Source organism: Triturus cristatus, chromosome 5_1 (genome assembly GCF_964204655.1).
Source record: "Triturus cristatus chromosome 5_1, aTriCri1.1, whole genome shotgun sequence".
NCBI classification, from domain to species: domain Eukaryota; kingdom Metazoa; phylum Chordata; class Amphibia; order Caudata; family Salamandridae; genus Triturus; species Triturus cristatus.
In genome coordinates, this window is record NC_140587.1 from 699,357,730 (window position 1) to 699,373,091 (window position 15,362).

The 15,362-nt window shown below is 44.5% G+C and overlaps 1 protein-coding gene across 5 annotated transcripts in view; it reads right to left on the bottom strand.

The window, feature by feature from the left end:
* The window catches only part of SPIDR (scaffold protein involved in DNA repair), a 2,139,604-nt gene that overhangs the window by 244,461 nt on the left and 1,879,781 nt on the right, over window positions 1-15,362 (bottom strand). For all 5 annotated transcript variants that reach the window (XM_085605664.1, XM_085605663.1, XM_085605662.1 and 2 more), the window contains one exon: window positions 7,558-7,645. In XM_085605664.1, coding sequence (XP_085461790.1) covers window positions 7,558-7,645 — 88 coding nt within the window. The remainder of the gene's footprint in view (window positions 1-7,557; window positions 7,646-15,362) is intronic.

Below are 15,362 nucleotides of genomic sequence, written 5' to 3' on the forward strand. Positions count from 1 at the left end.
CAGGACAAGGCATTCTGACGAGATGGGTGGGGGCGGAGCTACTCCCTGCCCCACTTGTACTTCATTTGGGGTTGCCTCCAGCACACATAAAGAAACTTAACACTAGCCTTTTGTGTCCCTATATTTTTTGGAGCCATGGCAGGGGGAAGGAAGGAAGAAACTTACCTGCACCAGATGTGAGGGTGGGCCAGGGTGTTCCCCTCACTTCAAAGGCAGAAACCAGATATACATATTGGACCTCCAGAGACCCTCTTCAGTACACTCCTGGACCTGTAGAAGACTCCAAAATGACTTCCATGTTCCCCAGAGGCCTGATTTGCTCCTAGAGGCTTGCCTGGACCCCCCAGAGGACTGTCCTGTTGATTGAGGGCTGCCTTGCTGATGGAGAACTGAACCATCTCCTTGTCCCCAGGAAGACCTGAGAGACTCCCAGGGTCAGTTGGCTGACCTCCTGGTTCTGAGGTATAGGGACACAACAAGCGCCAGTGGCCACCCTGCAACTAATCGCCCGGCTGACCTGCTTCAACTGGGCCTGCAGGGACCTGAAACTGGGCCTGCCTGAGCCCTGCTGGCCTTTGCTAGAACGAGTCCCAGATCCCCAAGTGGTGCCTCCCCAGGTCCTGGACCCTTGGCTGACATCAGAGAACACTTCTCTGAAAGAAAATGAGATATCTGAAATTTTGGGCTCTCTTTGACAGCGAACAGGCCCGCTCGTGCCGAGATCCTGCCACCCGCGATGACTGCCAACACAATGCTTCAGTGACCCGACTCTTTGTGCTAGAGTGATTGCCAGCGATGTCCAACTGCCAACACGAAGCTCCAGCAACAACCATTTGCGACGCCAACCAGATCTTCGCACTATAGCAACAACGGTCCACGACTCCAGGCATGTTCTTCGCACTACAGCGATTACCCTTCACACGCTCTCCCTGCTCCGCACGGCCTCCCTCCACTCTTTTTTTTTTTTTTTTTTTTTTTTTAAAAAACCTTTATTTGTGCATATGAAAAGAACAAATACGGGCCTACAACCGTCAGGCCGGCCACGGTACGGTTAAGCACTGGTACAAACATTACATCCCCTGCGCATCCACGGTCAAGATTAGCAACGAGTCATGAGGTATAAACTGGAGAGATCCTTGACACCAGGGGAAGGAGAAGTGAAGGTTAATTTTAAGGTTTTCAAAATAATTTTATCAGGGAAAAAATCAGTAAAGAATAAGAACCAAGGAGATTCGAGTCCGCAAGATGGCTTCACCACACGGGAGAGCAGCAGCATCATTAAAACGGTCATGGAAGGAAAATCTCAGGCAGTGAGGCGATGCAGTTATATAACAGGATAGTCACATGAGTAAATATGCACCCCTCCAGAGCCGCCCCCACTCAATCCACCCCACACCCGGACCCCGAATCGAAACAAGTATAGCGCAGAGACATAAAAGAAAAAGGCCCATAGAACTAAGTAGAAACAGTGAATTACCCCCCCACCCTACACCAATGCGGAGGCTACGGCCTGCCCCCCCCCCCGGCATAGTGCCTGTCGCCCAATGAACCCGAAATATAGACAAGAGAGAAAGTAGGAATAGAGTAAAGAAAAATAAGAGAACAGAGAGATAAGTGGGGAGGAGCCTACGTTACCCCAGAGCGCCCGAAACCATCGGCCAACTATGGCCGCCACACACTGAGAACCCACTACGCCAAAAGCGGTCGTGTGAAGATAACGTGTCACAACAATTTAAATGAAGGCGGACAAACCGCGATGAGTGCGCACAACATATGCAAACAGTTACAGTCCCAGTCCAGCCCATCCGTGAAACCATGGCGATATAAATCAGTTTAGCCCTGGCCCGATCGCGGGCTTAAGATTACACCAGCCCCTACATGAAGGTCCCGCACCCCGTGCAGACAAAGACAATATGGCCGCTTGGGAGAGGATGGTGAAGTAGAGTCACAAAATGGCCGCCGACCATCTATTGAGGTCCCCTTGTGCACCACATAAAGTCCAGACCTGGCATGTAAAGTACAGGAGTTCCACAGAAAAGAAGCAGTAGGCCACCGTGAACGGTTCCTCGAGGACGTCAGGTGTCGCTCTGCTGGATACTCTTGCGGGCACGGTGAGGCAGGCAACAACGAAGCAGGCAGCAATGAACGGGGAGACAAAGTATCCGCAATTGAGCTGGAGAGCGATTGATCCTGGGTGCCGGTAAAGCCAGATGCAGGCACCAGTGTAGCACGATCATAAACAGCCATTGCGTCCCCGCAAGAGGACAAAAGCACTGGCAGACCCACGCCTTGTTGATGACAAACGGGGCGCTCACGACCCGCAGCCGACAGTATGGAGTCAAACCGCTCACTCAGCGCTTGCAAGCCAAGACACATTTGTAGACGAAAGTCCCGCAGGGCAGCCAGAACGGAGCCGCATGTCAGCGGAGGCTGCGCCCCCACATCGGTAGCAATCCGGGACGGCACTATGGAGCTGGTGTCTGGTAGAGGGAGGGCGAAGCGGGCAGCGGGCGAGACCGGAGTAGCATCCCCCAGCCGCAAGCAGGCAATCAACGCCATGTTTTACCGCAGAACGGTACAGTGGCCAGGGGGGGGGTCGTAGCAAGGAGGCAATTCCCCTCAGGTCTGCGCCGCAACTGGGAAAAGCCAACAGTCACTGCCCTTCCCTCGGGTTCTCTTTGCAGCCGACTAGGCAATAGAAAAAGGGGGTCTGCAGCCTCCCACAGCGCGGTCCACAGAACGGGGCAGGAGACCCGCCGCACCGGGGCTTACCCTATAGCTCCAGCCCATCAGGTGCGGGGTGCAGGGGGTGTCCGGGCGTCCCTCCCCCGGCTCATCCGGCGACAGTCCGTGGTGTGAGGTGGGACCGGGACCGCGGGGCTCAGGTTTACGCTAGCGGGTCCGGTAACTGCGGAGCTTCCAGGGGGCCGGCCAAGGCCACAATAGAGCAGGGGTCCAATGCGGAGAACAAAAGCACCAAGAACTCCGGCGTCCGGGCGGGCTAAGACTCCGGGAAAGCGGCGGCGCAGTCAGCGCGTCGTCGCACACATTGCACCTCGAAAATCGGCGAGGATAGTAGTCAGGATGATAGTCCGAGGCCAAGGGCCGACGGAGCCGGGCGCTCAAGCGTCTGCTCCGGTCGCCATCTTGGCTCCTCCCCACCCTCCCTCCACTCTTAACTAGTCTCTTCACATTGGACTGTGAGAAGGTAACTTTTTCAGCAGAGCTAACTTGGTCCCTGCATCTGGCCCGTGCTCCACCACGGTCAGCTTGAACTTGTGACTCTCCCCTGACCTAGCATGACCAGATGAATGTATGTGGCACTTTGTGCTTTTCACAGCTATACTTTCCGTAAATTTTAAAATTGTATAGCTCCAGTTTTACTGATTGGAAGTTTGTTGTTTTGGTCTCATTTAATTTATTAACATTTTCTCTGTTGATAGGTCGAGCTTGGGCAGTACATGCACTGCTCTGCGAGGCATGCTGTATTGAGGTATGGCATTGAAGCTCCGCCCATCTTTTCAATTGGCTCCTGTTACTGTCCTTGTAAAATCCTTGCTTTTCATTTGTGAATAGGCTTAGTAGACCCTCCTTGGTACCGCCTTATCTGCATTTGTAACCTCCCATAACGACTGGACTTTTTACTTGTTATGTTACACGGTCTGCGTTATGTAGTCAGTGAGCAATATTTTCTTTAATGATCTTCCCCTATTCCACCCACATCGCAGCATGCCACACGCTTTTATATTATTAGTAATGTATTTTATTTTCAAATTACAACGCAGTCTGCTTTAACTATAGCGGGTACTCTTATTTAATTATTTCATTTACGCCACGGTCCGCTTTCACTTTAGCGGCTGCGCTTATTTAATTTAAAGCGCAGGCCGCTTAAGAAAGCTGCCCGTGAGGAAGTGAAATTGATTTTATTTACCATCATGATAAAATATATACAAGAACAAAAATAAGATCATAAATAAGAAGATGTAAATTTAAGAAACAATTATTAAACAGAGTTATCATGGTCAGTTAATAAAAAAATAAAAACTGATAGGCCATTACTATGGATTAATAAAACTCATTCGTCTCCTCCACATAGCAAATAGGAAACGGGAAACTGCATAGACAATAAGTGGGTTGGTATCGTAGGTTAGAACTCTTCGAGCTTGTACACATTTTCTGAGGCCTAATATTTTGCACAAGGGGAAAAGCCAGCATTTTCAGGTCGTACTATATGCTGGACAAAAGAACAAAATGTGCGCAACATCTTCTTTGCATGTTTTGCAAATTGGGCATTTGGCCTCAATCAATTTTCCCCAGCTAGATGTAAATACCCCGATTGGGAGGCAACCATATCTTAACTGAGTATAAAGTTTTCTCGCCAGTGGGGGCTGTACTACATCCAAAAATACTTCCGATTTAGGTTCAATTTTCATCAATAGAAACTCGGAGGTCAACCTGCCCAGAGAAGCTGAGCAGTTTAATCTATTGGAGTTACAAAGTCTGACAGCTGGCAGTATCTCAGACCTGTGAGTCCTCATACAGCTAATATCCGGAGTGTCCCAAAGTTGGGGCAGACCGATTTGATAAAAGGAAGACTTTATATGGAGCAGCCAGGGAATATTCTTACACTTTAGCGTCCCCCAGATTGCACTAAATTCTGCTCTAAAAAATTCAAGCTCAGGGACAGACCAGAGCCTTCTCCAAAAAAGCAGAGGTCGTGCGGCAGCCAAGTCATTAACGGGAACCAAATCCATATCCAAGCGTAATGGTATTAGAGGCGTACTCTGGGGGAGGCCAACCAGACCACGCATGAAGGCATGTTCCACCTTTTGAAGATTGGATGTATTTGTATGGCCCCACAGTTCTGCAGCGTATAATGCTGCGGACCTAACCTGGGTTTTATAAATCTCCAATACAGGGGTAACAGGTTTGAAAATAGAAGTTTTATTTACACTTCTTCTGTGGTCTTTATTGCTATGAAAGTCTAAACTCTTGAAATCTGGGGGCGTTGAAAGGAGGCTTGTCTACCTAAGTCAAAGCAGCGACTCCGTGCATGCATGAGATGCTTCGCAAAGAAAATAGAGGTGCTGTCCGGGGTTCACAATAATACCGCATCCACCCCGATAGATGGCAGGGGGAAGCTCTTGGATTATTTGTGAGGACTTTGTTGGGGGAGGGAGCAGGTCACCCACAGGTCGTTTTACCAATGCAGGTTCTTAACACACAGGCATATTTCAATATTGCTTTTCCCCTGCGCCTACTATGACACGTAGTTTCGTAATTCCAGGACTCCTCTGAAGGGCCCAGTTCTACCAAGGCAGACTATAGGGAATGCATTAGACCCTTGGATGCATCTCGAATCGCTTCTAGGCGCTTTTCCGCGGAACGAGCGTTTTTCTTTTTATGTTCATTTCATAGTTACTTATTTTGCATCCTGAATTCTCTGATGTTGGCAGTTTAATAATTAGGACGGAGGGAGGCAAAACACATACTTCTTGGCTCTCTTTGGAGGTATTTGCCGCTATATCATTTAAGGCTTACAGCACTTCGAGGAGGGGAGGCCTATTGAAACATCAATTTTGTATAGTAGTGCCCCACTTACACTGGCTCTGGCTAATCCTGTTCTCTTTAAATTGACCAATAAAGAGTCAAACGAAAGGGGAGATCCACCTCTCACCTTAGTCTGCCTGTATCCCCTCAAATGTTTCTTTTTTTGGGCATAAAAGGGGACACTTTCCCATAACTCTAAATATAGTTCCTTTCTATGGCCTAAGTGCATCAGAGCTTGTAAGATAGCTCAAGAGGTTAATGTTCTTGCTTCAGCTGTTCTGTGCAACTTAAGCTGTCCATTTCTTAGTCTGGCGTTAGTCAAGACCTTTTGCTCTTAATAAATATAAGCGCAGCAAGGGGCGCTTTTACAAAACAAAAATGTTTGCAATGCAATAGGTCTCGCAATAGCTATTGTCATTTACAATGCTTGTTCTAAATGGTTTGGGAGTTTTCTTGTGTTGCGTTTTCACTTTATTATGGTGTGTGTTCTGCATAAATACCCAGTGGCTTTATGTTCAGCCTGACTGCCTTTAAGTTTGACAGAAAGTCTGTCCCCCGAAGGATATACCCTTTTGACCCTTGCGTCGCAGATTGCTCCCGAATACTAAACTTTTTGAATCAGAAGCAGGACTGGAATTCATCTGTAGACCTACATTGAGAAGGATGTCTAAATATCATCACTTGCAGGACTTGTAACCTCTCTGATTTCCAGCTGCACTTACATGGTTAGAAATAACCATGCCCATTCAGGATCTCTTTGAAATCTTTCGCCAAGTCCACAAGCAGTCAATTATAACAGACTAACAAAACAGATAATTTTATGAATTATAACTGACTAATAAAACTGATAATTTTGTGGCTGTAGGCTGACGCTTTTTTCCTCTCAGCAAATCTTTGCATTATCCACATGTTTTCTGAGGTGTATTGAGGTAATTACAGTAGGGGTGCTGCTTTTTTTCTTCCCTGCTGAAACCTATACAGAATCGCTTAGTGCAGTATCTCTAATGAACAACTGGCCTGCATAAGGCACTCTATCTATCTGGTCCTGCCGCCTATTATTTATCCTTATGGCCAATGGGTTGGAAAGGGGGGGTTGCACGACGCCATCAGTCTTTGAGGCTAATGGTCTAGGTTAGGTTGCAAAATCTCAAGTACCATAAAGGTCCAAACACGTACAGGAGTTGCACTTATGTTCATTTTTATGCAGCTCTTGTGGCTACCTCGTGAAAAAGCAAAATATCATGGGCTAAGGAAGGAAGAGAACGGACAAACTCAAAAAACTGTGGGGCATATACACAATCCCAATAAAATATGGCCATGCTCCCATCCAGTGTCCTGTGTTTTAAGCATGAAAGAGATCTAGAATGTTGCCTTGAAGGATAATTTGATTTGGCTCCGAATTAAATCTTCCTAGCAAAACGGTACAATAGAACAGAATTTTCTCTCAAAACAAAGCAAAAAAATACGAACAGTATTTGAAATCTTTGCTTATAGAGCATAAAAAAAACATGAAGTTCCTAACTCACATTGTTATGCAGAATCCACACGTGAAAATGTCGCTACGTGCATACCTTTTTTTAAGGAATATTTTTGGAGTGGTGCTGTTAGTCAAAACTACGCTACTAGTGAGCGACAGATTGATGCAGTTACTATGATCAGACAAACATTCATATTGTCCATGTTAATTTCTTTCATTAGTCAGAGATTTTCAAAAATGAGAATTTGTATTTAAAACATGTTCAACGATCCCACACATGAACAGTGATACCCTGCTGGCCATAAACATCAGAGAAATCCCTGAATGGAGCTCAAGCTACGATGGCCCCATTTCTATCCCTGTAATTTTAGAACTCATTAGATAAAAAACTATGATTTTGAGGTTGTCAACTGTATTGTTAATTTTGCGATACTGCTACATGAACAGAAGGGACCATACAAAATAAACACGTTTCCCCTATTTTAGGATAGTAAAGTTGAAAGCAGACTGGTATTACTTTAAAAACTCACCTCCATCTTGTCTTGACTCAGACCATGAATTTTTATAGGTGCTAAAGGAGGCCACATACTATCTATCAGATTAAAAAGTCCAGGTGCTCTATAAAATAATCAAAAGTAAACAACATTTTGAGAAAACCAAATAAGAAAACAAACATATACACAACATAATATACGGTTTATTATATTATTTTATTCATTCATAATTGGTTTTATCTCAAAGCACAGATACTGCATATTGAGGCCTGGGTGTGAATGCCACATAAGGACAGCTATTCTCTTCCACAGCTTGTACGTGGAATAGCAGCCAATTCTTCACTCTACCAAAATATGCTATACAATTCGATTTAGTAAGATGCAAGCAAAGTAGTAATGATGGACTGCCTCGGGTAACCAGAAAGAGCTGAAGTAACCTTCAACACCTGGTAACTGGCCTGCACAACTGAATGTAACCCCCCCCCCCGCCCCCACCTGTTTACTAAAGGAGCAGTATAGTCGTTTTCTCCCCGAAAAAGCATTTAAACACTTTCATCATGATTGCCTAAATGCATGTACGATTTCCAGGGTGTACTGAGCAGTACTGAAAATTACTTGAGAATTTCACTATAACTGTGGTACCTTACCCTACCACGAGTCTAATGTTTTAACAGTGTTAGAGTAATAATTGTGCACTACAAGTATCAGAATTCTGCAATACTTCAATATAGTGAAGCGGTCTGACCCCTCTAGATGTGTACCTTATTTTGTGGCTCCTTCTAATCCAAACTTGACAAAAAGCTCAGCGTACTGGTTCCTTTAGCATGCAAAGGTAAAAATATCTTTCTCCTGACTGCCAAAAAACATGAAATGCACATAAGGCATTTCCAGTATTTTACAGAACAGTAGTGTAGCGTCCTCCCCAGCCTTGGAGCATGCAAATGAATACGCAACACATGGAGCTCTGGAATGTACGTCTTTATTCCTCAGCATGCAATCACATATTGCCCTCTGATTACATCATAACCATTAATAACCACACCTTAACACCTCCCAGCAAGTTACATAATTTCTCCGTTAAGTCAGCCCAGAACCGAAAGTGTCCTAATGCATATAGACTCACAACACTACATCTCCACTCTTGGTAAATAAAACGTACAAACAACAGTTACATCATATTTCTTCAATAAGTCGCCGAGGTGCTCGAACTAGTTAACCAGATTGGGAGGCATGAGGTGGTTGAGATGCACTATGATCATGCACCGGTAGTACAGGTTAAGATGCTTGATCTGGACTGTCAGGTGAGATCACCACATTCGTAATTGCAAGAGCTGACGATGGTAGAGATAGGTGCTTAAAGTGTGACGAGTCCCGTGTGAAGGACTTTCCGGGATGATGGGCTATCACCATGTGTCCTTAACACGTCACAACCCTCAGAGAATCGACAGCGAACGAGGTGTCTGTTTTTCGCTTACAGTTCTGTTGGACCAGGACCAAGTCACATTCCTCGAAGACTGTTTCCTGGGTTCGTCGACACCAATCAGCGTCTGCCTTCATTTTGCACTTTCAAGAAGTGCCTCTGACATTAACAGCATCAGCATTCAAGGATCAGTCTGCTGTCCACTCTGGCAGCTTGGTTCAGATGGCTCTCTCAAATAGCAAGGTGGTGGTACTTTCACCAGTTGAGGAGTGAGAATTTGAAAGATACGCACAGAGGGCTTGACACAGGGCTTAGTTTAACTCAATCCCCTCCATTGATGCTCGTTAAATTACCCTTTTGAGTGTACTTGTGAATTGTTCCACAACACCATTTGCTCAGGGCCACAGAGATGTGCCCTTTTGATGCTTGACATTCAGTTTGATTAGAAACTCCTCAAATTATTTGCTATTGAATGGCGGACTATTATCAGATTTGAGAATGGTGGAGACACCCCACGTTGCAAAGATGTTATCCAGCAGCTCGATGACCTTGTCATGAGTTGTTGACAACTCCTCTACTAAAGGAAAGAGTGAAAACTCATCAGTGACTAACAAGAGATGATATCCATTTCCTAGGGGCCCAAAGAAATCAACTGCAACTCTTTCCCAAGCCTGTGCAGAATGGTCAAACATTGTCAACGGATGTTGCGTAACTTTGGAGGTAAGGCAGTTGCAAAAATGGCAATCTTTTAGTTTCTTCTCAACTTGGTCGTCTAAGAGTGGGAACCACACTCTGTCTCTTAGGGCTTTTTTGGTAGCTACAATTCCACAATGTCCTTCATGGGTTAGTCGATGACCTGTTGACTTAGGCTCTCAGGTATGACAATCCTCAAGACTCTCAATACAACACCTTCCTTGGTCATGGACAGTTCACCCTGTACATTTTTGAAAGCGAACATCATCAGTAATAGAACGAACACACTTCTTCTTCAACGATTGAGTTGAAATTATGTCTTTGAGGGTAATCATGTTCTTAACAGCATTAGGAGCAGCAATAAGCTTTTCAATGGATAGGACCGCTGGTGTACTGGACTTCACAATGAAGTTGATGTACTCCTCAGCTGTTTTGGATTTCGAACTGTGACAATGTAGCCGTACTCGTGAAAAATAATCAGCAGATTTCTGGTCTTAATCCAGCTTGTGTACAATTGCGCAGCTGTACACTTGCAGTCGCAAACCCCACCTCTCAATGCTAAGGGGCATCTTGGCTTTCGATTTCAAAAAATGGTGAGCAGCGCTTGGTGGTCTTTTATGATAGTGAAACCTTTTCCATATAGAAACACATGAAAAGGTTTTCATGCCCAAACTACAGCCAGACACTCATTCTCTGGCTGAGAATAGGCCTATTCTGTGTCAGACAGGCTTCAACTGGCATAGGCCACAAGGGTCTCAGGGCATTCGGATGACTATTATGTTGAGCAAGGATTGCCCCCTGCCCCAACAGGCTCGTATCTACTGTGGTCTCAGTCTGTAATTTGGGGTCAGAAGAGGCCATGCGGGTCACATTCTCAATTGCATGTTTTATTTTTTTAACCTCGGATCCCAAGTAGCAGACATATTGGAATGGGAAATTTTGTTTGTCAGTTCTCTCAATGGAGCACTCACAGTAGGAACATCAAAAATGTACCTTGAGCAATAACTGCCAATGCCTGAGAAGGATCACCATTCATACTACTCATACATCCTCACTCAACAACGTACAATATGAGACAGTGATACTCAATAAATAAATCTTTACACCTGTAACACTCGTAATACTCGTGACTCTTCTAATGTTCGTTGATTCCTAAACGCCGGAAAGAAGTGCCTTTAGTTGACTCGACACCCTTCTACACACTCTAAAGCCTCACTAGTAAGAAAAACTAGGTTTCGTGTTTGTGTCGTTTTTGTGTGGTTGTTGACAGCGTTTTTAAGGTGGTGGTCTTGATTAGTTGTTAAAACCGAAAGAGGTAACAATTTGTCGATTTTGCTTGTTTTAGGACTTGGGTTGAGTTTCCCCCTCCTTAGACTAAGGTAAGAACTCTTTTTACACAGCACTCTTATGCCTACAAAGTGGGTCAGCTTAGTAAATTTTTTCTTCTCTGCTTTGTTTGCAGCCAAGTGTTGGTCCTGATGAGAATCCCTGTCTACAAAGGGATTCGAAACGCGTAGACCTTTTTTCTTCTACTGCCAATCTTGCGTAAAATATAGTATTGAGATTCATTACTATGCACAGTCGTGTTTATTGATGGCCTTTGTGTAAAGATTTATTTATTGAGTATCACTGTCTCATATTGTACGTTGTTGAGTGAGGATGTATGAGTAGTATGAATGTTGTTCTTATGGGTGAGTGTACTAATGATTATAGTGGTGTCCAATTTTGCAAATGTTTATATGGTTTAGTTAAGTGTATCTATGTTTTTGTAATGAATATGTATTGTCAATTGAAAATGTTTCCAAATGTGAACTGAAAATATTTACAGGATTAAATCCAACGGAACAATTGGTTGCTAGTGTCTCTGCTTCACTCAGGTCACTTTTAAAGTTCAGGCAATTTACACGCAGCATTGGCTTTTGCTTTCGGTTTTTTATCATAATTGGTTTGGCCTTGCTGCCACATGAGCCAGAACCCCTTATTGGTTTTCTGAGAAGGATCACGGCATAGTGACATCTTGTGGGGGCAAGTAGCTGACAGTGCTTCCACCTTATCAGGGTCAGGTGACATTATTTAAGTCGGGTCTTATGAAACCCACACTTTGCTGTGTTCAGAGTGAGACCAGCATCAGCAGGCAAATGGCATTGTCATGCTACTTTTGCGTGTCTCCAAATACCAGTATGTCATCACTGTAATTAAAAGCATTTGTGATGGGCTGAATTATTCGATGTATAACATCCTGAAATATTTCGGCAGCTGAAGACGCTCCAAAACTCAACCTTTTGTATCTGAACAAACCAACATGTGTCGAAAAAGTAGTGATGTACCTGCAATTTTCTACATACTCGAGTTGATGGTATCCCTAGTTCAGGTCAAAAGGGGAGAAGACATTGGCACAGTTCAGTTGCCTGATCACGTCCTGAGATGAAGGTATGGTAGGGAAGAAAAGGGAAGAGAATGAGGTGAGGTTGGTTTGAGATTGTGGTGATTTTAGGGTGAGACTGCAGTTGTAATATTGGATAATATTGGAAAATTAAAATGAAGAAGAGTTTAGATTAGTGTGATGTCGAGGTGAGATGGAATAAGTGGATCTGCAGTCATGGGGAAAAAAAGTATAGACAGTTTTTTTTTTAACTGCATGCCATCAGTTATCTGATTTGCAGAATATTAAATCCCAATCCACGGTTGCTTTTATTCTTGAAATCTTGAAACCAAAATATTGTACCGGTATATATAAGAAGCTATTAGTTGAGCAATTTAGATTGGCAAAAGTTTTTACATTTCTGAAGTGAATATATTCTTTGTTCATTGCTCTATACTTTCCATTCTTCGTACTTGTACTTTTATATTTCCGTTTGCCCTTGGAAATTCAGGACTACAAGTTCCAAAATGGAAATGAAGAGAGGACTTGATGAGAGTCACACCTAACTTGAGGCAGCTTGAGAGGTGAAGTTTGGCATCTGATGTTCATAATAATCTGATGGTATTTTATTTTCATCACATTTATTTTGATGGGCTGTAAACTTGCATAGTGAGCACAATATACATTCCACCTCCTGCCCGGCATGTTGAAACTACTTTCATTTCTCCTGGCTTGTGGTTCATGATTGCCACTTTACACTTCGAACAGGTGTAGTACACTTTATTAAGAGCAGTGATCTGCTACAAACATTTATCCAGAGCACCTGGTCACAGTTTGCATCTTGAGCTCAAAGATTTTTGATGGCCACATAAATGTGATGTTTTGTGCGTTTTAAATCATCACTGTTTAACTATAATGGTATGTATTAAAAGGAACACTTGAAAAAGTCTGGTTTTTGAAGGCTATGCTGATTAGGCCATTAAAAATGGGGATATATAACTTACTTTTGTCAACTGACAGCCTCTACTACACTCAAGATAAATGCAGCAGTGTTTGCCAGCTTGTGGACGGATATTGGTTATGATGTGTGTTCAGTTCCACTTGTTCAAAGATGCTGAGCATTCATTTGACTCAAGGGAATAGATTTGTTCAACTTTTACCAGCATGTGTAGCGACAAGAGGCATCGCATCAGGCCGTGATAAAATTGTTAGCATGTGAATGGTAATGAAAAGATCATTGTCAAAATGTCACCAAACCTTTGCTTCACCTAATCCCTTCTGAACCTCATCCACACCTTGACCACACTCCTCCTCACCTTGACCACACTCCTCCTCACCATAAACTCGCATTAATTTTAGCTTACCTAAACCTCACAACTCATCCCAATTCACTGCATTGTTACCATCTCCTCAATTCAATCCCACATCATTGTCACTTTATCACACCCTCACCATCTCATAATCTCATCACACTCTATCTCAATCTCATTCAACTCTATATCTAAAATTCACCTTAATATCACTTTACCCTTACCTCGCCTCAATCTCACCACCCCCTCACATCAACCTCATCCTCACTCCTTCTCAACTAAACTCTCATTCTTGTTTACCTTTTCACCCCTTCACCTGGTCTCCCCTGCCATTACTGCAGTCACTTGTATTTATTAAAAGTTATTTCCTGCGGGCAATAACAGCTATAATCCTTCCTGTGTGTTCTGGAGCACGGTACTGTGCTGCAAGAAGACGGCTACAAATAACACTATCAAATTAGCATGTCTGCGGTCTCCGTATAAGGCTGCAGTTTATTTGTAGCACCCCTATTTCATGCACTCCTGCCTTTTCACACTCCCCTGGGGATCTACTTATTCATGAATATCAGTACCGAAGCCACTGACTCCAGAATTACACTCGGGCCTACAGTTGAGGGACTTAAGATGTGACCCCCCCCCCAACACACCCAACTGGATACAAAGCACCAGAGGTAGCCTTCAGAGCTGCACGCACTACTTCAGATCTGACCTCCAGAAAAGTACATAATGCTCCACACACTGAATTCTAAAATGAACTCCTCCTCTTACAGTACCAAACACAACACTGCCCAAGAGTACAAGGGTTAAGGTTAGGTAGGCTCAGCATGCCAAGATATCACATTAAACAACAATCTATTTTTATGCATGCACTTATTACGGCAGGACTTGTGATTGTCCAAGGGCAATTGCCAAATTTGCCTATGCCTTAAGGTCTCTGGGGACACACAGAGAAACATCAGAGGGACAGAGGCACCTCAACCATCATAAGCCAACACATAAACCATTGGTCACCAAAACATATCATCATACACAAACACTCTCACCATGATAAGTCTGCACAACCAAAACTCACGCTACCATAATGTGACAGCACATCTCCACGATACGTCCATTTAACTACCCCCACCATCGTAAGTTAACAAAACTAACAAGATTAAAAACACACGCTATCATACGCCAACACGTATTTTTGGCGTTTCGGTTTCCCGAGCCGCCATTTTGGGTGAGGCTGGGTTGGCTGTCTAGTCTACCAGGCGCCTACACCTGATTCCGGTTGGCCTGCCTGCATAAATTAGAACGCTGGCGCGAGCGCGCACCAGACGCACGCCGCTGGCACGCCTAAGGCAAGCCTGTCTGCGCCCGTCCGCGTCCCGGGAGCGCTCAGCGCCAGCCATGCTGGGAGTTTGAGACCAGGAAAACAGATTAAAATTAGATCATACACTCGATCTGAACTATTAGCGCTGAAGTCGTCTATCTGCTGTGGAGATAGTAAATGGACTGGCGTACATAGCACAGTGAGGAAGTGCCCTCTCTGCCAGTTTTGTCTGCAAGCTATAACTTTAGCCCCTGTCTCTCACTCTGAGAGAGCCCCTCAGCTGCGGGCAACGCTTATCAATGCCCATTCCTTAGTCAAGCATGCCCTAGATATCCATGAACTCCTTTCTGATAACAACTTGGATTTGCTGTTTGTCACTAAATCTTGGCTTAATGACTCTTGTGCCCCAGTTATTGAGGAAGCTATTCCCTAGGGATACAAAATTGCTAGAGCCGACCGTCTAACCGGTAGAGGGGGAGGGATAGCGGTAGTGCTAAGAGACACTTGGGTTTTTACTAGTGAGGTGACAGTTGGGCTGGTCGACGGGGAGGCTCTTGACTTCTCCATTGTTCTGTCTCCGCACTTTACGCTGAGTGGTACATTGGTTTACCGTCCCCCCGGCCCGTCAAGCGCCTTTTTGAAGAGCCTGGATGACATAATTGTCCCTTGTGCGCTCCGCTTTACATACTTTCTCCTGGTGGGTTATTTCAACATCCATATGGACTGTCCCGGGTCCCCGGG